Genomic DNA, 27,503 nt, shown 5'->3' with positions numbered 1-27,503 from the left:
CACCTTTTCTACCAAAGCCCACGGTTAACAAAAATATATTGATATACTTTATGATCATTTTTTTTAATGCTACAATTTGCTACTGGATTGGAGAGCAAGTGAGGTTTATTTAATGCTGAAAAATCTACTGGTGACTTTGATTGAACAAAATGAGTGAAACAGTGGCCATTGGCAGAACAGAAGCTGAATGCTTAACATCCAGCTGTATGTTTCATGTGGTGATTTATAATAACTGTTCCCTATGGGCTGAGCTGCACAGAAAATTGAATGTCGCCCTCTTAAACATACCATACAATCATCTCTCTCATTCCTATGCCGCTCCCCCTGGGCATATAGATGGCCTTGGCCACTTTAATGGATGGTATGCATGCAATTAGCCGACATGTACTGGTATATGCAGAACAAGCTGCTGCAAAATGATAGTGTGTCCCAGTTATGAAACATTACCTGTGGTGGAATTGGAGGATTTACACAACACAATTAATTTGCTTTGGAAAGAGTCGAAGACGTCATCAATGCAAGATGGTTGTTGTTGTTGTTGTTGTGTGGCAGCCAACAGAAAAGATGCATTTACCGCCACCTACAGTAGTTGTACGTCTTCAAGGTATGCGTTTTTCATTACCATTATCGATACCGTAAAGAAAGGAGAGAGAAAAAGAGAGGGACAGAAAAAGAGAAAGAGAGATAGAAAGTGCTAACTCAAATGCAAGATGGTATAGCAATTTTACGGAGAAAGTAGAATAGCATTTCAAATATTTTAAGATAAAACAAATGAATATGACAAATTAATCTGATTAGGTTAAAAAAAAAAACTATCCAGGGTTTATTGCATTTTACAGAGAAATTACTATTCTCTAGTAATATTTGTACTGAAATATTGAGGTGTAGAACAAACCAGTGATACAAGCGACCAGTGTCAATGTGTAACTGTTCATTTCATCCACTACAATAGGAGATAGATGGTAGATTTTCCAGATCCAGTAGCATGGAAAAATATCAGTCAAGCCAGGCCAAGAAGCAAAGAAATTGAGGCGACAAAAAATAAACAAAGTAATGTTTTAATAAAAGACAACCAAAAGTGTTTTTATGTAGTGCAGTTGTTACTTATGCTTCAAAAAGTATTGTTTGTAAAGTAGGAACATCTCTATGGAGATTAGCAGACTCTCCACCAAAAAAGTCACTCTTGTTGGCCTTTAATGAAGTCGTTACATGCTTCATAAAGTTGATTATGTATTGTTGGTGATTATCCTAAATTAACTCGATGTAGTCTGTGTAATTTGGGAAAAAAATCATTCAAAGAACTATAACATTTAGTGGCTGGAACTGACCAGTGTTGCTGTGCACAGAGCCTGAACATCTCTTCAGCCGCCATAGTCTCTGATACCATTTTGAATTGTTTGCCTCAGTGATCAGCTGTGATTGCTCCCACACGAACGAGCTTGAGGAAATAAAACTTCAATAGAACAATACTATATAAACTATAAAAAATGATCTTCGAGTAACATTGCCTTTTACTGAGCCAAAAAACCCAAGAAGAAATGTACAATGACTTTTATGAATGAGGGCAAGCGGACCTGAGGTGTTCATCAATATTTTGTTGGGTTTGACTCCTGCGTCATGGGCCAACGCCTGTCCTACTGAGCCAAACTCCCACACCTCAATTCAGTGTCAAATGGATTAGATAAGATCACTCCACCGACCAATTGATCACACAAATTTGCTCTATGTTGTTAAATTACTGCCTGTATTTCTAACTAACATCTAATCATTGGAAACATGAACAGAACTTTAGCTACAAACAAAGACTTGGTTCTAAAAGAAAACTTGAACTTGAAACTTGGCGCTACTGTTTCTTCGCTTCTCCTCGCACATGCGCAGTCTTGATTCCCACACAGGTTTACTCAGCGTGGCTTGAGGCTGTGTGGTCCTCAGAGCGCATGGGCAAACCTCTAAAAGAAGCTGTTGTCCGCTCTGGTTCTAAAAACTCATACGTGAGAGCGGAGCATGAACGGGCCCCTGAACGCGGTCGCAGACTGTTCCGCTCTGGTAAAAGCAGAACCACGCTTTCCACGCAGTACTGCCCAGCGGCCTCTAAAGACACTGTGAGTTCAGCCAAGCAGCAGAAGTGAGGAGAAAACTGGAGTATTTGGATATATTATGTTGTGAAACACTGATTTTAGATGTTATTGTCCATTCACTGATTTAACGAACGCCACTGCAATAAAGCATGTACTATACATTCATGCCCACGACTTTTGTGTTTGAATCCACTGACCCAATAGCTGAAGTCTGTTGCAATATTCCAGCCCAACCACTAATAATAACATTTGCAATCTGTTGTGTAGCGCCATGGTGAATGGAAACGCCACGACTCAGAAAGTGTTAATAAATCATGATTATAGAGCGCCATTGGCTGCTGCTTCCCTCTGAAGCCACTGAGTAAACTGCATCCCGGTTCTTGTCGGTGGGCACATCCTGCATCATAATCCATGCCGTTAGGTAATTATACAGCAATTAAGATTCAGATAGGAGAAACAGCAGGTTGATCCGCCTCCCAGTGACAAATTATCAACACTGCGTCTATAAATTACTCGCTTTGATAAGTCCCCTTGACCTGAACTTATGGATACATATTTGTTCAATTACATAATGAACAAAAAGCAACAGCAATACCATTGGGTATTTAAAACAATCTCAATTAATTATTACATTAAAAAGAAAAATAGACTTAAATCATTCAATGACTTAATATTTGCGAGCCAGATTTCTCGGTCACATTTCGAAATTGTATTGATTTAATACAACGTTTATTCAATTTGGTATTTACTAGGTTTTATTTTATGCTGAGCAGGTAATAATTGCTGGACAAATATTATGCATCATTTGTTTTGTTATTAGCATTTTAACATGCTCTTGAGCGCCTTTAGTTTGGCATCTCATGATTTAGAAAAAGTAAATCAAAAATCATTCATTCACTTTCTACCGCTTGTTCCCTTTCGGGGTCACGGGTGACTGGAGCCTATGTGACCGGATTGTTCCTGTGTTGTGTTATGAATGCGATGTGTAGAATGGCCACGAGACACGGTTTATCCTTTGGATGCAGAAAAACACCAACAAGTTAACATGTGCAACGAGGCAAATCCAGACCAAACTAAAAAAGGATATAACAACAATGAAATCAATATACAACACATAAAACATAAAGGACGACACGATGGATGACTGACCTCAGAGACAGAGACAGAGATATTAAAAGGGAAGAGGAAGTCACGACCGTCAAATTTATAAGGGGAACATGATGTAGGGGCTGGAGGACACTGACAGCACAATACAACAAAGACCAAATATGTTGAGCACAATATTAAACAAAAACAATACAGATTTTGTGTGATTATACTGCAATGATATATAGACTGGTTACACCTATCCCAGTGACTTTGGGCCTTAGGCAGGGTACAATCTGGACAGTGGCCAACTCATCGCAGGGCCAACACATAGACATAGACATTACAGACAGCCAGTCACTCTCACATTCATTCACTAGGGCCAATTTAGAGTTGCCAATTTTGCCTGACACATGCATGTCTTTGGACGGTGGGAGGAGCCGGAGAACCCGGAGAGAACCCACGGTAACACGGGGAGAACATGCAGACTCCACCAGTAACAAACAAAATTACGTTAGGATCTCTGCTGTTTGACACAGGACTAACTGAGTTTTGGCGCCATCTACCATTAAACCGAGTAATAAACAGGCTGCACTGTCACTTCCGGGTCTCAGCACATAGTTGTACTGATTGTGAATATACATGAGAAATTCACAGAATGAGTCTAGCGATGATATATGGAGTTAAAAAAAACAGCCGAGAAAATTCTCAGAGCTATGTTACAGGTCGAGAAGATTATTGAGATTATTCTCGGAGGGGAGGGGATTTTTTTAACCAGGATTCATCAAACTAGCATGGATGACGCAAAATGGGGCTCCAGGTACGTTTTTGATGAGGGAACAGTGTTGAACACGATTAAAAGATTAAAAAAGGCAGTTTTGCACAAGTGGGATGTACCGTTTTTTTCCCTTACTTTGACAGATAAGTTGTAAACACATCTGGTGGGATCAAAATGAGACTGCTGTGTACTGACTAAACCTAATTTAATCTTTGATCGCATTTGATCTTCAGAGTACCAGAATGAAAGTCTCAACTCTGGCCCCTGAAATTCGTGAAATGCACTTATAAACTCATGGCAGTGAATAATTGGGATGCTTGAGATGCATTTGGAAAGTGGGGAATGATTTTGGATCACTACAAACGGGTTGAAATTAACAAGTTTCAGACGGTAAAAATCAGGAACATATCATTTTTGTAGAGCCCAAAACAACAGGGCTTCACAAATTTGATGAATGTTTTCAGATACAGCGTTTTTAAATCTGAATACGGTAGGCATAATATGAGCTATGGAATATTTACATTGAGTATGGTCTCTTCCGGAATATTTCCACAAAAGGATAATGAGGTATTTAAGATGTAAAAAATCTTTAAGTAAGTAAGTAATCGCGAGCATAAACTTGCAGAGGAGTCTTTAAAGATAGCCAAGGTGATTAAGAGCTAGCGATGTAAGAAAGTGAATCAGAGGAATGAGTCGAGACATAAGAGACATTGAAAATCTGCACATCAGACCTCATTAGCTGAGAGGTGGTTAACAAGTCCAATTAGGGGGAAAGCAGGCAGACAATTACACTAGACTCTCTCCCGGACCTCAAATGCACACATTTTTATCCAATGATTCCAGACACTTGTTGATACTCCTTCATTGGCATTATCCTGTGGGGACACACTTCCACTGTTACCATGGTGACAAATTGCACACAAACACAGCAGCCTGATGGGTTTAAGGTGATCGGAAGACAAAGAAGGAAAAAACAAAAAAACAAATGGATTAAAAAAAATACATTTTCAGGAGCCTGTGATCAGCGCAAGCGTTCCTGGTCTCATTAAAGTGTTTGATTTTCCACAAAAAGAAACACAACGTTTGAGTTTGACAAACCAAAAAAACATTGGCTGATGACAGCTTGTGACCTTTTTGTTGTTTGAAACGGAGGGACTTGCATTTTTAGTACAAATCACCTGCTATAGTTTCAAATAAGTGAGTTCTTAATGGTCCGATTATGTTAAAACAAAGCTGAGATTAAAGTCTAACTTGGCTGGACAATATTGACTAACACGAATAATAATTGATCCTACAGACTAAAACATGTCTTTAAACGTATTAGCTGAGGTTTGATTATCAGACAAAAGTGAAATGCAAAATGCATCTCAAAAGTGCAGATGTATCATCACCGTAAACTCATTTTCATTTTAAGTCAGCAATTTTTGTTGATTTTTTATCCATGATCAACATTCTCAACAAATGTAGCATATTTTCACATTTAGCATGTCTTCAAATTTAGCATATCTTCAAAACAACATTCAATTCTATTGATGACATGACTTGAAAGTGATACATTTCCAGCTGAAGCTTAAGGCGGCCTGTGACCAGGACAGGGAGTCATAGGTATGGCAGCCATAGAAGAATATTGAACAAATATAAGACAATACAATGGGGGGCCACATGACAAGTTTGAAGTGTATATAAGGGTTTCAGTCCAACCTGCTAATGCTTTAATCTTGCTTTTTGCAGTCATCTGAAATGCTACTGATCAGAAAAAGTCAAATACATATATACACTCTAGTTTGGGGTGCTTCTTAAACAACAATATTGCCTGTGTTAAGTAAAGTTATACAGTCTGATGAGTGATGGCTTGCCAAAGCTCCTAAGGGATGACATGGTTATACAGCCTTGAAGTGACTGGATGTCAGTTGTAGAAAGACACAAAAATAAATGCCATGTCATTTGTGTTCCTTTTGCTCCTTCCATAGCCTCAAATGACACAAAATATAATGTGTTTGGATAGTGCTACAAAATTTGTTGCACTATCCAAACACATTATATATAAGATTAGATAAGATAAGATATGTGATACTTGTTCAGCGTTTTAGTGGTTTTATTAGCAATACATTGAGTATGTATTTTTGGTGGATAACATTGGATTTAAGAAATATATATTACATAGTTGTTACCATTTATTCTAATGTAGATAAACTAAGCAAAACACTGCTAAAATCGTATATGCGTGGTAATGTTTTATAACAAGGCTCTGGTTTCTCATTTATAAAACTTATCTTACACATCTTAAGGAAATCTTACTAAAAGTAAACATTGTCCAAATTGAAGAAACCAAAAAATAATTGTATTTATGGTTATCTACCGTCTTCCTGGTTCCTATTCAGTTCCCATTCAATACATTCTCCCCCTAATTACAGATGCTATTCTTAATATAATAGATTTGTCAATAGAAAGCGGTTGTGTTCCACAGTCGTTAAAACCACATTCATTCACAGTCATTAAACCACTACTGAAAAAGCCTGGCTTGTTGGTAAACTACAGACCTATTTCAAATCTTCCCTTTGTCTCTAAAATCCTTGAAAGAGTTGTAGTTAAACAGCTTTGTCGCCACCTACAGGACAATAATATATTTGAAATTTTCCAGTCAGGGTTCAGAGCCCACCACAGCACTGGAACTGCACCAGTTAAAATCACAAATGATTTGTTATTAGCTGCTGATGGACTGGTCTCAACCCTGGTTCTGTTGGACCTCAGCACAGTGTTTGACACCATCGACCACAACATTCTACTGCAGAGGTTAGATGTGATGTAGGTGTCGGCGGAACAGCCCTCAGCTGGTTTAAATCCTATTTATCAGTTAGGTACCAGTTTGTTTATTTAAACAGAGCTCCTCACCTTGTTCTAAATTAGCCTACAGTTTGCCACAGGGTTCAGTACTCGGCCCAATTCTGTTTATTCTTTAAATGCTGATGTTAGATTAACATTGCATAGCATTAACTTCCACTGCTGTGCAGCTGACACGCAGCTGTATTTATCAATAAAACCCAATCAGACCGATCAAGTAGACAGACTTTGTGCTTGTCGATTAATTACGTCACTTAATTATTTGCTTCTTAACCCTGAAAAAGGTCATTGTACTAGGCCCTAAACGAGACGCTTCATCTGAGCAGATAGTCACACTGGACAATGTCAGTGTGGGCTCCAGTTCTACTGTAAAAAACATCTTGGAGTCATATTTGATCAAGAGCTCTTGTTTAAAGCACATATAAATCAAGCCTCTTAACTACTTTCATCTGCGTAATATAGCTAAAATCAGAAAAATCTTGCCTAAAAGTGATGATGAAAAACATATCCATGCAAGACAAAGTGGAGTGCCAGGTTAATGGCGTTGTCCACAGACTTGTTGGCTCTGTAGGCGAACTGCAGGGGTCCAGCAGGGGGGAGGTGAAGGACTCGAGGTGGGGGAGGACCAGGTTCTCAAATGACTTAATGACTACAGACCTGTGGCGCTGACTTCTGTAGTCATGAAGTCCAGTGATCCAGGGTTTCTTGGGGACAGGGACAATGATGGATGACTTGAAGCAGGTTGGGACAGTTTGGGACTTTGGGCAGTACACAAAAAAATTTAATTGAATGCGTTAAAGACAAGATAACCAGTGGTACTAGGCTTTTGAATGCAGGCGTTCTCTTTACCGACACTAAATGCTGTACACTTAAAATTAAACTATAGCATTTTGAGAACTTCAATCATGTCAGGTTTGGGCTATGTAAATTGTGGGATTTACATGAGCGCAGTGGGATTGTAAATATACCAAACCATGAATCCACTACAGCACAAAGCGCCAAAATGTGTGTGAGCAGAACTAGAGTCTACAGGGTAAATTCTTGACTTACGGCCTCATCTTGCTTTTAGAAATCCAGGGCCACTCTGTCTGAGTCATCGTCTCCAAGTCAGAGTCGTGGCCCTCAAGTACTATAGATGCATTTACTGACTGAACCAAGCATTGCAGAGCAGCACAAAATCTTATAAAGTGTATTTTCACAGTTGCAGTTGAAAATGGTGAAGTTACATAGTTAAAGGGTTCTTTAAACCCACATTTGATTGTTCTTTAAAGCGGCACAAAAGCCCAGTGCATTTTACAGTGTGATTTGTCTTACCAGTCTCTGGATGACATGTCCCGTGATGGTGGCAGTTGCAGGGAACACATGCTGAGAGCGGTCCTCTGCCAGGCTGCTCTCTGGTGAATGTTGGGGAACACTGCTCACAGAACTGGCCTGTGAAGCCCACTGGACAGGAGCAGGATTCCACCCATGAGGCAGGGGGACTCTCTGCCCCAGTGGAGATGAAAGCTGAGTTCAGGATCACTCTATCCAGCTGTGCCGTGTCTGCAGTGAGAATGGAAGCTTTAGCAAATTGGAGATAGAAAAAACAACATTCACCTCATATGTTGGATGCACTTTTGAATGCAGTAGATTTTCATTAAATGGGTGAATATTTAATCATTACATAGTTCTTGTTAAACAGTCGGCTATAAGCATGTTGGCCTGCCCGCCCCTACCTTTCTGTCTCATTAAAGCTCTGAGCCAGTGTTTACACCCCTTTTCTCTCATCGATGGACAGAAGAAAAACATTTATCCGCCCACCAGTCCATAAATGCTACACTCAATGCTCACTTGCACACACACACGTGGGCATGCCACATGTGCCCACACACGTCCGCTTGTCACCGAGGGAATCTTTGATATAGCAAATGAATAAATCACTGCAGCAGAGCAAGACGAGAAGAAGAAAAGAAGACAGGAGGCTTGCGGAGGTATGTCAGACGTGCAGCTCCTGTGGGGTTTTGACATTCCTCTCCACTCTCATGAATAGTGATGGGGCCAGGCCCGTCCTGAACCGAATCCCCCTAACCCTCCACTCTCCAAAGCACAGCCTTGCAAACACTAAATTACTTTTGTTCCTGCTTCATTACTGAGGCTGTGCTCTCAGATGTGATGGAGGCAGGTGGAGAAGGACAGAAAGATACTATAGGTACACGGAATAGTAAACCAAGCGGATTCATGCACATCTCCATTTACTGAATAATAAGCAGAAAATAGAGGAAATACCAAATGAGACATCAGAATGTGGGGGCAATTCAGCTATTAGTTTAGATTATTTTTTGTATAATAAAAATATGTGGCTTATGCGTTTAAAAGTACTCCCACCATACAAAACGCTAAAAATGTTTTTCTTTTCAGTGCGTTCAATTAAAAAAAACAAAAAACTAACTTATACTTGCCATTCAAGAAGTTATGATGTACACGTTACTCCTTTACTAAGGCCTGAATTAGGCATTAAAACAGTTTCAACTATTAAGACTGTAAGACTTTTGGCATTAGAGTTTTCTTTGTAGCGTCACTCACAAAGGGTCTAGTGAAAGAGACTGCATAGTGGAATCAATGTGGCATAGAGAAAAAAGCATTAGTGGCTGAAGTGAGGATGGACCTTGACTTTTTACAAGAGTGAAAGTGCCATTGCTTGAGAGCTGATGAAACCAGGTCATTTGCACCTCGGAGAGAGGATCAGAAGGCACGTCCGTACTTCTCCCCGCCTTAGCCTCTACCCTTTTAGCCCCTTCTTCATCCAAGCAATTCTATTAGCCCATTCAACAGGGGAGAATGTGCAATTAAAATGAGTTCTTCGAAAATGAACCCCATTCCCAGTTAAATTAAACATATTTAATTTTAAGTCACTGCTTGTGCTCTCTCCATCAATCCTGCTTGTGAGAACGCATGTCGAAACAAGAGGGGGGTTTTAATTTCATTCAATGGATGGCTGCAGATGTGTGTGGCAGTTTGGGCCAATTAAAGTAACAGTTTATTAAGCCATTGAGCCATTGATTACTCATAAAGTCTGTGTACGAAGACTTGCTAAGTTCAAAACATTTTGTGAAAAAGGTAAAAACCCAAACCACATTCCTTTTAGTTTTAGTTTCAATGATAAGTTATAGTTATATTCACTAATAATTTCTAGAAGTATGTTTACCATGTGTTACATAATGTGTTATAATTAATATGACGCTCAATATCACTATTTACAGTATAGATTGTTTGATATGGTCTTTAATGTGGCATACTGTACATGTATATTTATTCACAGCTCACATTCCTAACTCCTGTTATGAGATCGGAGGATACCAATTTGAATAAATGAATGGTACATAAGAGAAATACTGAGCTAACTGAGCAAAACATGCTGAACAATATTGTATTTCCATTTGTGTAAGGCTGGCTTTTTCAACTTACAATATTTGAGACTTGGAGCTCTGACAAAATGTATAAATGTTATTATTGATGCTGTTTTTTTTCTTTTTTTCTAAATTGTGTCCTTGGGTTTGTTTGCAAATTCATGTGGTTGGGTTGATTGATGGAATATGCAAGGTTTTGTGTCGCAACGGTCTGCAAATAAACTCATTAAAGTGAAGTAAGTGAAAGTGTGGCAACATGGCAATTCAGACCAGCTGTTCTGTTTTCTAATCTGCTTTAGATCCTGTACTTTTCAAACAAAGCAGACTATACAAGGAACAGACTTTGAATGAAAAATAAATAAATGAAGGTTTCAAGAAGTAGTTGCTTGCATTTGGGTTTAAATGTTTTAGTTTCACTTCAACTATTCCCTAACCACAAACGCTGGCACAGTTTTTCCTGCTGGCTTTTTTAACAATTCATGCTTGTGCTTGTGCTCACGGTTTCATTATTAAAAGTAGTGAAAGTAGTGAAGGTTAGGAAGTGAGAATGCTACTATGACACTACTGCTATGTTATCATACTGTACATAGATGGTAGTATGAGTACTTTTACAAGTCCTGTGATACTTCTATTGAAATCTGGTGTTTGCTGTTAGAATACCAAACGATAATATTTGTGTGTGCTATTAAAACAAAAAGCAAAATAGTAGGGCTGGGCTGTAAAGTATAAGAATACAAATTTAATTTTGTTCTAATCTATGTGGCAATTTACTCTCCATCATGCTCCTTCAATACTGTAATATAGCATCATATATTGTAATCTATGGCATATGTATATGAAAGTGCTCTGCTGGTACTTACAGTTGTTTCCTCCTGCATTGCTAATCTTTAAAGCAGACAAGTTGTTCAGCAGAAGTTGGAAGTTAAATGAAGACACTGATGGTCTAAATCTTGTATCATGTTCGTGCAGCCTGTAAAACACAAAACACAGATCAGGTCAATCACTCAATCCATATGAATGTCTACTTTATACACAAATTATGACTCTGTACTATACATGTAAGTAAGAGCCATAACCATCTGTTTGCTTTTTAAGGTGTTTGCTGCACAACAGGCAATGCTGGGCCTCAATGTAAATGTGCTGACTCGAATAAATAGAGGGGGTCTTGATCGTTGAGCTCTGCCATCTGCTGCAGTACGTTCTGCCCAGCTGACATCTGCCCGTAGTGCTGTAGGTATCAGGCTCTGCTCCATCTCCGTGACAGGTGCTGTGTCAGCTCTACTCCGCTCATGTTATGTTAGGAAATGCCCCCTTACTTTCAAGTTAATGTCCCAAAGGGAGCCAGCCGGAGCGTGAAGGGACATATACACCAGTGTCTAATAACGTCCCTGCCAACTACAGGTTAGTACTGCACCTTATTGTTGCAGAACAGACAAGTCATATTCATGGTATGCAGGAAAGTGAAAGGACAAAATGGAAATCTTCAGAATTTATGGTTTCAGAGAAAGTTTTTTTTTTTTTTCATCAATCATGCCGACGAAAACATTGTTATGTAAATTCAATATTATAGTCGCCGATACTGCTAAGATTTTAGGCATCTGCAGAGACGTATGACCTAAATATTTTTGGATCCAATTTAGATACATTTTAGTTGGTTTACTTCAACATTAAAATTCCATTGCCGTCACAGCACAACGTCTTCTCCAAGAGCAAGGATCTGTTCAAGCCTGATTTGACAAATGTTTTACATCTTTTGGCTTTTCCAACCGTTTTCTTGGTCCGTAGGCTTTATTGAATTGGACAGCAGCTCTAACAGGGAGAAAAGAGCAAGGAAGACATTCAAAAAATAAAGTCAGAGCCAGAAATTTATCTCACAACGTTGATGCATTATAAGCTGCTGCACTCGACTACTGGGCAGCACGGCGGAGACTTTTCCATTCATCCTTGATATTCTCCTCATAAACTGTCTATCTGATGATTGAGAATGACGATACAAACAATATTACATTTTTAAACTGTGTAACTATTTGGATCTCTTAAGGCCAAGCGTTGGCTCAAACTATGTTCTCTACAATAAATTCACATACAGGATTTTAAAACGAACCTTTTCCGCAATGGGCCCTGGATGAACAAGTCCTCTTTATTAATAATACATTCAAAACAATGCTGTGCTCATCTAATAATCTGCAACTTACAATCAGTTTGGCATCATATGCCCTTTAATTAAAGAATGTTTCTGAGGCAATTGTCAAGTGTCCTTGTGCTGTCGCCACAATTTCTACCAACATTCGGCTTTACTTTTCTGCGGGTTTTGTGGCCTCGCTTTTATTAGTTCAATTGTTCTCAGTGTGACAGTAAATTGCAGTTAAAATGCCTTTTTGAGCCTGGCCTCTGTCTCCTCTTCACATTTACAGTTGTTCATAAAAGATATGTGTGTGTCTTAATGGGCTGCCACACGGGCTCTCCAGTGGTGCAGGGGCTCCCCGCTCCCTGGCCTGACATGGAGGCACAGTAATAAAGAGAGGCAATTACAAACTGGGCCTCAAAGCCATGGTAATGGAGCTGGTCAGATAGCGATAAGCAGTGTGTGCATGAAAGTGAACAAACTCCCAGTCATGCTTTCCCCATGGAGCCCCAGTGTCCCTTTTAATCAGCACCAAGCAGAGCACAAAGAGCCATGCTGTAATTAAGCTCCTCTGCCGAGGATCAGAGCAGATCATCGGGAGAGGAACACCCAGCCCAACACTGGGCTCATAAATGACACAAACCATAAATAAATACAGATATAAGGGGAGCAAGAGCAGGCTTGATACTGTACAGTAAATATTAAGGGACAGATGCAGGTGTTATGTGGGGATAAGCACACTAATAATATATGTGTTCTTGTAGGCTGTTTATGTATGGAAATGAGAGCAGAAACATTCTGTTAACATGACACGCTCTAGCGCTGAGTTGTACAACCATTTTAATGTGGAGCTTATGCAAGACATGAAACTTTTATGACAACCAAACACAACCAATAAAATGAAAACACATCACCTGTGTGTAAGGTTGACAGAAAAATAAAAGGACGTTTCTGTGAGGCAAGGGCGCTATGCACTGCACCACTACTGCTGCCACATAAAGCTTTGTGCACAGTACAAACAACAGTAGACCAACTGGGCGGGAGCATATATCAGAAGTAGTATCCATAGCAGAACAATTATTTAATCAGAAATAATCTTAGCAGACAAGCTGCATCTAAAAAAATGCAATTCTCTCTTTCTTGAAAAATACATTTTACATCATTACATCATGCATTAGACCAATAAGAATTTCAGGGGACATCATTGTCCCTGTTCCCAAGAAGACTTCGTCTGTAGTCATGAAGTCATTTGAGCTCCTAGTCCTCCCCCACCTGAAGTCCTTCACCTCCCCCCTGCTGGACCCCCTGCAGTTCGCCTACAGAGCCAACAGGCTCATCAACCTGGCACTCCACTTCCTCTTGCAGCTTCTGGACTCCCCGGGAACTTATGCCAGGATCCTGTTTGTGGTCTTCAGCTCTGCATTCAACACCATCCTCCCAGCTCTGCTCCAGGACAAGCTCTCCCAGGTCAACGTGCCTGACTCCAGAATGTCTGGGGAAGAATGTCTCAGACACTCGGACTATCACCACAGGAGCTCCACAGGACTGTGTACTTTATCCCATTCTCACCCTGGACATGGACTATTTGAGCCACGCCCCTCAGGCAGGAGGCCACTCCCCTCAGGCAGTGTAATTGTAATGTAAATTCAACTGTAATTGGTGTACATGGTAAGCCTATTTTTATTTTTATTATGTAGCAGATTTTAATTGTTTTTCTTTTTCACTTATATAGGTTTAAAAAAATCATTGTTCATTGTTTTATGTTACACCAAATCACCAAAGCAAGTTCTTATGTTTGTGAATTCTGTTCATTGACAATGGCAATAAACCTTTTCTGATTCTGATTCAGAGAGGATACCACATCATATGAAGCCTCACCTCCCCTTTGATCAATCCCCTGAGCTCAAATCTCAATGCTTTTCTACCATTCTCCTTGATCTGCTTCTGAAAGGTGCAGGGAAAACACAGACTTAACTCATTAACATATTTAAAAGCTCTGAAATCATATACTGTCAGTCAAGGGACATATGGTGCACCGTTCTCTTAAAGAAGCACTCAGATGCATGTATACATGTTTTGATGCATATGGGCGCAGTTGAAGGCAAATCAGCAGATGGTGAAATACATTTTTAGATACACACAAAATGGGTATGGGTATGATCGAGGTAAAGGTAGTAGTAGTGAGGTGCATTTGTGCATGTATATGTTAAATATAATGAGATTTGTGAAGAACTTCTGCAGAGACAGGAACACTTAATGATAGCACTGGACCCAATCCAGCACTTTTCAGTTGCTCCTTTGGCTGAGGGAAACTCGTTAGCTGTGTGCACTCAGCAGAGAAAGTCCTGGAACCTATGGAGGTATCAAAAGAGACACAAGACCACTGTGTCCCAATGAGGAGGCCAAGCATGACATGACATTGAGCTTAGCTGAGCTGGTGTTTGGTTTGATTCACTTTTGTATTTTTGTCTTTGAACAGATGCATTCATCTTATTTTAATTACTAACTCAGAAACAATTACCTTTTTCATATCAGAAGAAAATGCCATATGAAAATTTAAATCGCCCATAGGGCAATGTTCCTGTTACAAAGTTATAAAGTAATTTATTAAAACCCCTAATTCAATTGCTGGCCTTTCAGCAAAACTGCTGCAGTTGCTCTCCCATCAGGCTGGACCCTGACACTGCTTCTCAAAGTACATGCTTTAATCATCTCCCTTCTGAACTACTGCTGCTGCTTTGCCTCTAGCTCCATAAGCTACCCTTTCTTTCAAAAGCTCACACCCTTCTGTATCATCCTTTTAGGAGCCTGTAGCAAGCATTATGTTGTTACTGAAGTAGATAAATGTGATCCCACAAGTACAGAGGCTCTACAGTAAGGTTTCGAGCTAATGGGCTGCACACTTGTTGAACCAGTGCAAAGGATGGTGCAGGGCTCTCTTGCTGGAAGTCAGTGTCCATGTGGAGGTCCTAATTTTATTGTTGTGGCTATAAAAAAATGTAACAAAGGAAATTGAAACTCCTTTTGGAGGAAAGACTTTCTGAGAGAAATAGAATAGAGAGCAAAATGTATGATCAAATTGTGTAAAACGTTACAAAAGCTGCCGGGTGGAATGAGAAGAGATTAGCACATTCAAGACATCAGGCCAAGAGGAGGGAAAGATCTGAAACAAAAACATAACTAGAGATTGTAACTCTATTTTTTGTGTGAGTCTTTGTGGAGACTCATCTCTGGTTTGACCACTTCAACATGAAGAGTATAAGAAAAAAATCCTACAGGGGTCAGGTGAAGAATAAAGCATTTCAACCTCTCAACACAACTGGTATTAGTTGAAAGAGAGGCTATAGTTAAGAATTCCAGCTGAGAAAGTCCTCTGCCACATTGGGCTGGACAGGAAGAATGAGGGCTTGTAAGAGAAATATATATAGGGTTGTTTGAAAGGTAGGTGGAATGGGTCGGACAAGGGACCATAAAATGATAGTGGAATACAGTAACTGTGTCCTATAACTGATTCTAAACAAAAGTGATATACATTATTGTTGCCCTTGAGTCTAAAACTATAGTACTGCACTGTACCAGAAGCCGTAGTCCCTTTTAAACCCCAAAAGTGCATATATAACCCTCTTTCTACCCCCATTTTCATTCAGGAAATCTCATTAATTTAAAACAGCAACATTTTTGGGAAACAGCAGGAGGAAGATAATATAGTTATTTGCGTGTAGAGTGCTCTTCAAATTGAAGATGAGCTGTTAATCAGCTGTCTGTCGCCAACACAAACAAACAAACAAACAAACAAATACATAAATAAACAAACAAACTATTACAGACATACAAGCCTGCATTTTATACAATCAAACAGTAGTCAGGACCAAAACAAAAGCAGCAGACTGCCATCTCCGAACAGTGTAAACAGAATCAACTCTGTGTGACAAGAACAGCTCCACAGTTTGATTCTGATTATAATTTTATCACAATATCCAGCGCCTGATTGCTGCACTGCTTACACAAGTGAGTATTGTATTGGAATTCTAATCACTTAAACTTAAAGCTCCATACAACAACATAAGACAACAAGTCGCAGCAACTGTGATTTCATTTTATGATTAATGAATGAATCAATGAACAGTTCTAAAAAACAAAACAAGCTCCTAAAAACAGAACTGTTAATGTATAGACTGGGCTCTCCATTTACTTTGGGTGTTTAACACAAATGAGGCAAAGTTTAAAGGCGCAGCTTCAGAAAAAAACTCGATGGCAAGTTGTAAATGCAAATCATTTGTGAAATCATAGGCACAGTATTTCATTCAAAGGTTTTAACATTTAATTATTCTTTGATCGCAAATTCAGGCATGTGACATTTTGATTCAAGTTTGTATTATATTGATTACTCTATGTAGCTTTTCTGGAATATTCAACTTTATGGCACTTAAAAGAATAATATAGGATTTTTGGCGTGCAACCTGAGTCTCATTTCCTCGTGGTGTTGACAGCCCCGATGTCAATAATTCCCTGCGTCCTACTGCACACCTGCAGCCTCTTTCTGGCTCGTTCCCAGCATAGCAGCACGTTTCCCTGACTGCGAATGCGTGGTTGATATGCCGGTGTGTGTTTAGCGAATTCTTTCAGTGTACAGTACAAAATTACAACAGAGAAAGACTGTGTTCGAGCTCAGAAGAGACGAAAATCTAAGGAGATGAGAGATGCGATCCGTCGCGCTAATAAACAGATGCAGGTGTAGCAACGAGGTTTGAGCGTGGGCGTGTGGTGAGTGTGCGCATTCGCGCTTTTAAAAAAAAAGAAGGGACTAACAGTCGCTTGAGTTCTCAACTCGGCGAAAAATCATCTATTATTCCTTTAACTTATTAATTGCTATGCAGACAAGGAGGTATTGCCACCAAGCCAAGTTACAGGCCACATCTCTGGAGAGATGAGCCAGATCACAGCAAGGTGTGTTTTTGAGCAGTAAAAATGTCTGTAGGATAAATGAAAGAATGATAAGCTCAATGCCATACTGTGGAATATTCCAGGTAAAACAACATCTCCGGAATAAAGCAAATAGGTGGATCCTCATTAGAAAAGTTAGATTGTGCACATTTAAATATAGTTCCAATAATTGCTTGGAAAGAAACACATTAATTTACCTGATTGTGAAGAGGCTGCGTGGCGTATGCCCAGGGACAATGTCAAACTCTGGATGAGGTGAAAGGTCAGCGCTCAGGGTGAGTCCAGAACCTTCAAGTATCAAGGTGACATGTTGCGGCAGAAGCTCAGTGGTCTCTGAAGTGAATGTGATGAGGAAAGGCTGGCCGTAGCTGCGGATGTGGCTACCCAGGAATTTATCTGGAGGGGAAAGGTCAAAGTGCACATTTATCACCAGGCCAACAAGGCAAACCGGATGAAGGCTTTTGCTGACAAAATAACTTGTTGGCCAAATTTGAATTGTGTTAAAGTAAAATTATTTCCATTGCTCAATTCAATTATGTATATAGGTATATAACTTATTAATATATGTGTGATTAGAGATAGAAAGCAAGCAATACAAGTCACAAACATTTCAAAGCATTTTTGTAATATGTGTGCACATTTATATGTAATATTTTTTGTACGTAACTTAAACCACAAAATTCCCTTTACCAAAAAAAAAGGTTCAAATACATTCTCAGACTAAAAGAAAGAAAATGTTGTTATATTTATTTTTGTACCATAAAACAAACCAAACATACAAACAGCTATAACTGCCCTGTCTGGGTCAGTTTGTGAATACATCACTTCACAAACATTTGATAAAGTAGAGAACAATCCGGGTCGGTATGAAGATGCCTGACAGGTTGACTGCTCTCGTGGTTTTGAGTCTAATCATGTGTGAAGTACATCCAAAGCTCTTCTGGGGGTTGCAAGGGCTAAGGACTTGAGTGGGTGATTTTGCGTGGTGAAGGGCCTGTGGCATTCAGTGAAATATTTGTGTGTGTTTTTGTAATGGCAGCCCAGACAGCATCCTTGATCACACTTTTGCCCTTTTGACATCTACATCACACATAATGACATCCGTCAGTACACTACCTTTTATTTTCTGACCAGACACAGACTTTGGGATTTTTCATTTGAAGCTCTATTGCATAGTTTACAAATTATGAAGTATAATATTTTACATAAAATGCACAAATAAATGTATTCCAGTCGTAAAGTAATATCTAAAAACGAATGAGTGTATGTCAGTCCATACACTCACAAAGTGAGACCTTCTTCGAAGGAGAGACTATTATTGAATAAGGTATTAGGATACATAATCTCAGAGAAGTGCTCCATTTCAAACCTGGCCAATATAACACAAGTGGTGCTGAAGAAAAATAATTATTTGGCCACAATTCAGCGTACAGCTGGCACTGAAAGAAGATGGAAAAATCTTGGGCATTCAATGGCATTCAATGCACCTTATTGTCCAAACGCAGTTCAGTTTATGTTCAAACAGATTATGATGCGACCTTAAAGCAAAAATATTCTTATTACATCTACAGTTTAGTTTTAAGTTTTTTTCCCCCCTTTTTCCTTTGATATGATTAGCTTAACTTTTTTCAACTGTTAAATAAAGCTCCAAAGTCAAGGCATGAAGTCAAAAGCTGCTCAGTTTGTGCTGAAAGCCCAAAAATCACAAACGTTTGGTATTTCACTGCAGGATTCCTCATATTCAATATTACATTCCAGCTGCAGTCTTTCACAACACAATTCTAAGCTTGATTTCTGTTTACAACACAACACGGAAGTTCACCAGAGTCCCAGCTTATTGTGGGATTCATCCATGGTAAAAAAACAGCAAAAAGATGCTGTTAGAAAAGTGAATATGCTTAATTTGTATAACTAATAAACAGTGGCTTTCCATTCCTAATCAAATATTGCAGCATTCATATCGATGGGACTTTGTAATCAATAGAAACAAAGCCCTCAGTCACGCATAACTCAGTTTTCTTTCTCGGTCAATACATCTTGGTGAATTGGACTAAATAGGCACATTCAGCCATTGAGGCTTAGCGCAAATCCAATCCAATTAGAAATGCATTACTTTGTGAAGCCTTCCAATATACAACTATTGTGACAAAAAACAAGCCACATTGAAAAGATAAAAGATATATCATAATTTATGCAATAATCAATGAATACATGATGTTTGTAATAGAACTTGCTGATAAAATAAATACTCAAAGCACTATCAGTGTTTCTGAATTGTTTATTGACTCTTAGTTCAGAATCAGAATCACAAAGGGGTTTTTTGTCATTATCAGTGAACATAATTCACAAACAGACTGGCTTTAATTTGCAACATACAACAATTAATAATAATAGTAGCAAAAGATATCAAAACGGGCACGCATACTTGGTCTGAATATCTACTAAATTAAAAGATGTTCAGATTAGTGCAAAAAAATTAAACGTGCAAGAAATGGTTATTGGCTTGAAAAATCATTAAAATTAGCAGAGGCAAAGAAACTGTTAATAATTTGTTTATTCAGACTAAAAGTTTAACTCTAGGTTAGGTTAGGTTAGGTTAGGTTTGGTGTCTTTATTCGTACCCTTGGGTAAATTGGTTTGCAGTGATTAAGAGACATCAAGAGGACAATAGCTGCTGGGACAGCTAAAGGATATTGTATAAATCAAAATGTTAAGAAAGTGATGAATATTTATGTAATTAACTTTTATGGTACCTTATTATCCAAACTTCTGGTGGTCCCAAGAGTCTCTAAAAGCACAGTAGGAGGCAGAGCGTTTAGCTACCAAGCTTCTGTGTTATGAAATCAGCTCCTGTCCACGTTCAAGAAGCCGACACTGTCTCTTCATTTAAGTCCAGGCTTAAAACATTCCTCTTTGAAATCACTTATGGTCAGGCCAGTTAGGAACAGAAATAAACACCTACAGTTTCTTAGCTACGCTGCCCTAGGAGCAACTATGCTGGGGAAGTATGGCAGCTTGAGCACTATCCTCTGCTTCATCAACAATATTTAATATTTAATTTCACTTGAAATCTGTTCATATCTTTTCCGTCTTCTTCTCCCACTTCCCCGCCGGGAGTGGGACAGGCACATCGATGACCTGTGGATCCAGATGCTGCTCAACTCCCTCGAGAACGGTACTTTATCTGCCTTGAAGAACTGGTTCTCCTCCGTCCGCCTGTCCGGCCGAGGGAATTGAATCTCTCCTTCACTGTGGAACTCCTCGAGATTCCTACTTTTTCCCAAACTGGTTGGGTAGTTTTTCTGGCCGAGAAGGAGGGTCTAAGGACAGGGGAGCTTGGGACATTTGTCTAAGGACACCGGATGCTGGGACAAGTCCCTATGAACATTGTTTTTCCATCATATGTTTTTCACAGTTGAGGTGACTGTTGTTGATATTTTGGGCTTTACAAAATAAATTGAATTGAATTGAACAAAGTGATGAATTGAAATTAAGTACTGCTGTCTTGTACTTTTCACCATTACAATTTCACAGTTGAATGATTTTCAGGGCTATATCTTATGTAAGAAGCCAAATAGATCATTGATATTTGTCCAAAACATATTTTGAATAATAATACCTGGTGTGTACAGAAACAACCCAAAGCCCATTCTTACTCAGAGGGCTAAAGGCTTTCTTTCATCTCACAAAACAATTCATCATTAATTTTACACAATTTTTTAAATGCATGTCCCAGAGGTGACTCCATTTTGGGCACAACGTAAGGAACATAATTACATTTGGAGACCATAATAACAATGAGTAATGGATAAAACGCTGATTCACAGAAAGTAAAAGTAAGGCAATACGGTGATTAATAGGAAATACACAGACACCCCATGTGTAACGGTGGGTAATGAGCCCGGTAATACTATTGTGTGACTAAGCTAATATTGTCCTCTGAAGGACTCCCTTATGGTTATAGAACGCGTTCCGATGAAGAAAAACTCCACAGCCATTACTCTGCTGCAGTCTGGCTTTTATTACTACATCTTCTCGAGTCACTTTTTTATGTTAATGTCTGTTTTTGTCATAATTTTTAAGGGGAGCAACAGAGCTGTAATTAGACCACTGGAGGATCTGATATTCCCAAACTAATTAATCATATGCCCCAACACATGATTATTTATGTAAAAAAACCTATCATGATTGATAATCCTTCGGTATTACAAAATAACCTTAATTCCAGTTCACTATTATTGTTTAGAGGCCTAATATTGCACCTCTGTAAATAAGTTGCTATTTTTTTTTTTTACGTTTCTACTTTTCTACAAATTTTCAAGGGGTTTTATCTGTGCATTATCGGCTGATTTTTGTGATGAAAGCTAAAAACTATGCACATTCTATTATTATTTTGCTGCTGTCTATACATTCTTGTTGTATCTGAATGACAATAAAGACTATCTATCTATTTGTCCTTTTAGAAACTAGCCTGATATACATTTGGTAAACATTGGACAGTAACTTGCATGTGAGACAACAATAGCCCTGTGGTGTGATCTAAAATATACAAAGTTTTAGAATTTGCTATGCATGATCTGAAGCTCACCGTCTCTGTTGACTCGTTTCCAGGAACACATTAAACTTACAAAGCGAGTGATAGATGCTATAAAACATTTAGAGAATGGAGGAGAGGTTCTCTATCAATCTTCTGGTTTAAACTTGGACCTGACGAATTAAATCAACTTTGCTTCATTCAATTCAATCACTGCCTTCCAAAAGCTGGTCCCAGAGACACTGACCACTGTAGGCCGTTCGAGGGAAGCTGTTGCCCAGGCAGACTTTAAACTTTCAAACAGGTCCAACAGTGTCAAGACAGTCTGGCACTAATCTGTGGTGCCTTCAGGCACTGTACGTGAGCAGAAAACCCATCACTTTAAGGCCAGCAGCTATCACATAGTCACTGGAATTGCTACTTTATCCGTGTTCACTGTTCCACATACCAATAACATCCAGGGAAGAAGGGGCTGAAGGACCTGGTTTATCTTGGTTTAAACTGGAGACAGAAGAAATACCATATTGCTTCTAATTAGGTTCAATGAAAGAATTGGGACGCTAGGAGGCTTAGCAAGATTTGGTAATATGTCAAAGTGGATTTATTTTAGTTATTCAATTTCAAATGCAATTTTTCCCCCTCATATGCAAGTACTGATAAGAGCAGGAATTGAACCACCAACCAACTGATTCAACACACACACACACATTTGTTTTACATGATAGGATCTGCCTCTTTGTAAACTCTCACAACTATTTCCCTTTTATTTACCTTTCCCCTTTTCCGACTGCCGCATTTTAGAGGACAAGGCCAAAGGAGTCGATTGCATGTGGCGTGAAGGGTAGCACTTGTCTTGTGTGAAACTCTTAGCAGCAATTGCCTCTTGAGCCAGAATGACAGGTAGCCTGGAGCTGCTCTAGTGGATACTGACTCTTCTTTGACTCCTTCACTTCTTAACTCAAAACAAGAGCACTGGCTGCCCTTGGTTTCTTTCTTTCTTGAATATTATTTGCAACTGCTGTTCAAATGATGACGGTAATACATAAAGTAAGCACATTTCCCTAATCCTGTGTACTATGTATAAAAAAGGTTATAACTGAATTAAAAGGTTAAATACAGATACTGGATTAACAACTCAATTTAACCCACCCACTCAACAAACAAAGGAGAAAGTGATGCCTAATGCAGGTATGCACTAGAATCAGAAAGTAAGCATCTGAACAGACGGCGGTGAGTCCTTAGCAGCACCCCCTTAAGCAACAACACTAAGCCAAGACTTCCCTCTCTGACAACAAGCAACAAGAGTTTCTTGGAGAGGAGTCAAAGCAACTGTTTAGCGAGGTACTACATGTTTCTCTATGATTGTGCCTGGCAGATGCAGTCAAGTGTTCAGTCTGTCGAGTCACCGCAGGGACCCGAACCATGCTGCTTGTCAACTGTCAAGCTGATGTCTGTGATCTATAAGAGGTCCCTGCACATGCCTCTCATAGATAAGCTCACTGCCTGCCTCTATATGTGACCCGCGCTCATGATGCCGCAGACCAGGCCGGTTTATGAGGCTTTATGGCGGGTTAACATCATCTGACAACAGGAGTGACATTCTGATTGGATTTAGCCAAAACTAGTGGGCTGAGAAGATGGAATAGACGAAGGACGAAGAAAGGTGTCAACGGCTTCTTCGCAAAAAAAGAATGTGATTTTTTCATCCGACACAATTGCCAACCCGAGTTCAGAAAGTGTCAGCGAATGTGTGTGATGGCTTGTCCATTGTGGCATAAGCTTATATTTTTAGCACTGGGTGAATTCTGTAATTTTTTTTAACATACCAAATCCAATATAAAAAGAAAATGATTGAATCCTGTCCCTGTGGTGTGACAGCTCCTGCTAAGAGCATGAGCCAGGATAATGAATGGTGTGGATTCCAAAAATGGCATTTGGTGTGATGTTGGTCATGGGTATTGTCACTCAGAATTATCTGTAACTTTGTATACTCACAAGTATGCTAACACAGAGAAGGACGGTCTACGGACATATCTATTTGTTTAATTCCTGTGAACTATGTTTAATCTGCTTCACTATTTTTAACCAATGACTGTTTCATTGTTTGGATTTTCTAACGTTCTGCTGAAAAAAATCCAAACAATTTTGGAAAGCAACTTGGATGGCAACTGTTTGAATTGAACAGTTAAATCTACAACCTTTACTAGGTAATTAAAAGTAGCAATGAAGAAGATGTACACTTTTATAAATTATACAATGTTTGAAGTACAGTAGATGAGAAGGCTGCATAGTTTGCGTAAGTCCACTTGGGTCAGTCATCTGCATAATGTGTCCTAGATAGGAATTATTATATGCACTATATAAGGAACATTGCTCCATACATTTATAATTATTCATGTACATCACTGGTCACATGTAAATGTGTGCTAAGTCAACTTTTACCATAAACACTTATATATTCAGGATGAGGAGTTAATGGGATTTCTTCAGTTTGCTTCAGGCTTTGGGTTGTGCTGCAACTGGAGAGGCTGTTTAGTTTGATGTCTTGAAACCAACTTAGTGGCAATGTGAAGAACCCAAGCCAATTTTAACTTTGTTGCCTCTCCAATACACCCAGAACATCCAATTCCATCAGGACTTTGCTGCCTGACCACTTGATAGAAATGGACGCTAAGTCCTTTGGTGAGCTCAGCTTATTCCCTTATCGGCTAATAGCTCAGATAAGGAGCTCTAAGAAATGGTGTCAAAATAACTGTTGTATGACTCTTTGCCAAATGTTCTGATTAAGAAACAACATGAGCAGGCTATAGCTGTTCCACATGTTTTTTATGTTCATTTGATTTACACATAAGTCAAATAATAACTGGAGTTATTTGTTCAACTGTCAAAACATTTTAAATTGGAAAATAGACATTTGAGCAAGCCCGAGGTTACTCTTGGAGTTACAAGCTAATATCTGACTCACCAGGAGCTTTGTAGAAGCCAGTATCTTCTTCAGTAAGAGGCAGCAGGTAAACTTCACTTTCCTTCCAGAGCAGGGGGTATTCCTGTCCCCTCGAGAACAAGCCGACCCAGCCATCCTGATCTGCAACAGGGGATGAGTTAGGTATGCTATTTGTTGTCAAAACAAAAATAAATATAAAGTCCAGGCCCTCCTCTTGTAAATTCATATGTTAAACTATAATAGACACATAAACTGAAGTTTATCTAAGTGTAGCAGTAGTAAAACGTAATATTATTCACACATTTTATTACAAATAAAGTGAGGTTATTACAATTCTATCAAAACCTGGAGGTGCTCCAGCACAGTACCTGGATGCTCGGTGCATCCAGGTACTGTGGTTTAGTCTTGGTTTTGTCTGGGCAGACTGGGAAAAAGCCCACGGACATATGTGCCATTCCAGGAGGCGACATCGGCGCCGTTCACTTGTTGCACGACAACAAACGTGTCCTCTGGAATTAACTGCTCACGTCTTTCTTTGCCTGGATATGAGGCCAAGACTGCAAACATCACACACACAGGTGGTGCTTTTGAATGCCACCATTATCACTCATTGGATCAAACACCATGTACTGGCACTATCCCACTCCAGCCTCAAGCTGCCAGTACAGGCTCTTTACGCTAGTCGTGAAAGTAGCAGAACCCCGACCTGGAACCGGTCCCTGGCCAAGGCTCCCATCACTACCAAAATCCAGGGGCAATATACAGTGTTTTAATACAAGGACAAGACCTCTTTGTTTCATTTGAAAGTCTATTGTGCCTGGTTGAGACCGCTAGACATCCGATGTAAAAATCCACTAACTGCGACTGGGCACTGTTGCCCCAGGTCAAAAAAATTAAGTGATTCTGTTCTGAAAATGAGGTGATTCTGCACTGAACCAGAACAGAATTCACAGTTCAGTTCAACTGAATATCTTATCAAAGGCAGCAGCATAAACCGAATATAGGCTACAGAACAAATACATTTACAGTCATTTTAAAAGATTACATAGAAACACTTAAAAACACATCAGACATTACAATTTCAGAATTACCTTCTATAAAGTCGGAAGTGATATTAAAAGCACTGTAGTGGCTGGATGAGGAACAGGCTAATGAATGGCCAAAGCAGAAACATGCTTGACATCCTGCAGGGTTCATTTGTTGGAGGTCAAAAAAGCCTGGTTTGCATCTGCGGACAGAAAAGAAGCACTGAATTAATACAAGAAAATTAGAAACTTGAAGAATGCTTAGTGGCAGCTATGTAACATAATCCAGCATCACTTTTGTTCATATAATATTTCTCTTAAAAACAGTAAGTATCTGAACTCATTATGAAGCTGCTTGGGCCCCATAACCTATGGCCTGGCTGCAGGCGTGAAAATTGAGCAGTATTAAAGTGCTTCACTAAAAGAGCCACACTTATCACATTGCCGAGGGGAATACACTGCTCAACGAGGCATAACATCATCAATTAAAACCTTAACAAACAAGGTAAGATAAGATAAGATAAGATATTCCTTTATTGTCCCACATGGGGAAATTTCATTGGTGCAACGCAGGTAGATACAGAGGTAGATACAGAAGAACAGAACACTTATAGGAAGTCTGAAAAACACTTTCAGTAGAAGATCTCCTATAAACAAAAACTCCCATAGACAAATAAATAAATAAATAAATAAATACATAAATACCATTGCATGTGATCACGACAGTAATTGCACATGAATATGTGTCACGACAGCACATAGATTGCACTTGAATTTCACAGTAAAGGTGAATATAGAATTGTTCTGTTGTTTAAACCAAAAGCAATTTTAATTTGTTGTCTCCTCTAGTGCAAAACAAGTATCATACTCGTGAATCCAAATTATGTGAAAGGAGACTCAAAGCCAAATTTTAGGATTTTCTTTTTGAAAACACTTTTAGCAAGTCCAAACGACAGTTGTTAAGAACCCTTACCTGTCACAGCTGTGTCCCTCAACGTTTGGCTTGCAGTTACACTGTCCGCCCACAGCAGAGCAATGTCCCACACTTCCCAAAGTACTGCATCCACATGGCCTGAAGGTAACAACATTACATGATTCAATGATTTTCTGCTAATAGCACAAAAAATCTTGTTGCAAATGATCAAAAATATGAACATTTCAAACGAGCAATTGGAAAGAAAATCAGAAAAAAATACAGATCTGATAAATGAATATGATGATGAATTTTTAAAGGCCCATAACGAGTAACGAAATAAAACAAGATATGGACATCGATATCATTCTCTACTCTAAAGGGTTCATACTCTTGTGGCATTTTGAACAAGGATTGACATGGACAAGATATTGTCCCATTCATAATTGGTTTTGATATTACATGTTAATATCTAGTCTGTCCACTTTTAGTGATTAACTAATTAGTTTTATTTAGTTCCTGTTTCACTGAGACTATCATAATGGGGTGCTAATACAAATCATTTCATTATCCAAAGGGAAACCCTCTCTTGGTCCACTGCTCCACTGGACTGTATAATCATCACACCTCAACTCAACAACCACATTTTGCTGCATGAATGTGGTGCCTGTTTTCATTTTTGTTGTAGATGCAAATCAGAAAAACTTCGAATGATTATGTTTTCTTAATAATAATTTACAGTATATCAAATAATATGACATGTTAGGTTATCTTTGAAAAAAACAATTAGGGTTTAGCTTGGCTGGGGTTCCATGGTCATCTCTGCCCTAAAAAATAAATTAATATTTT

At 39.0% G+C, this 27,503-nt stretch overlaps 1 protein-coding gene across 1 annotated transcript in view; it reads right to left on the bottom strand.

The window, feature by feature from the left end:
- Positions 1-27,503, bottom strand: part of lamc3 (laminin, gamma 3) — an 82,558-nt gene that overhangs the window by 26,273 nt on the left and 28,782 nt on the right. The window contains exons 7-12 of the mRNA XM_072454568.1: positions 26,715-26,813; positions 25,808-25,944; positions 24,738-24,857; positions 17,436-17,634; positions 11,030-11,139; positions 8,098-8,325 (exon numbers count right to left, since the gene is read on the bottom strand). Coding sequence (XP_072310669.1) covers positions 8,098-8,325; positions 11,030-11,139; positions 17,436-17,634; positions 24,738-24,857; positions 25,808-25,944; positions 26,715-26,813 — 893 coding nt within the window. The remainder of the gene's footprint in view (positions 1-8,097; positions 8,326-11,029; positions 11,140-17,435; positions 17,635-24,737; positions 24,858-25,807; positions 25,945-26,714; positions 26,814-27,503) is intronic.

The sequence above is a fragment of the Eucyclogobius newberryi genome, unplaced genomic scaffold (assembly GCF_026437365.1).
Source record: "Eucyclogobius newberryi isolate DKJ021-1_F unplaced genomic scaffold, fEucNew1.0.hap1 SCAF_2, whole genome shotgun sequence".
NCBI classification, from domain to species: Eukaryota; Metazoa; Chordata; class Actinopteri; order Gobiiformes; family Gobiidae; genus Eucyclogobius; species Eucyclogobius newberryi.
The sequence above is the reverse complement of the archived record's forward strand: the minus strand, read 5'-3'. Positions and strand labels throughout refer to the sequence as shown.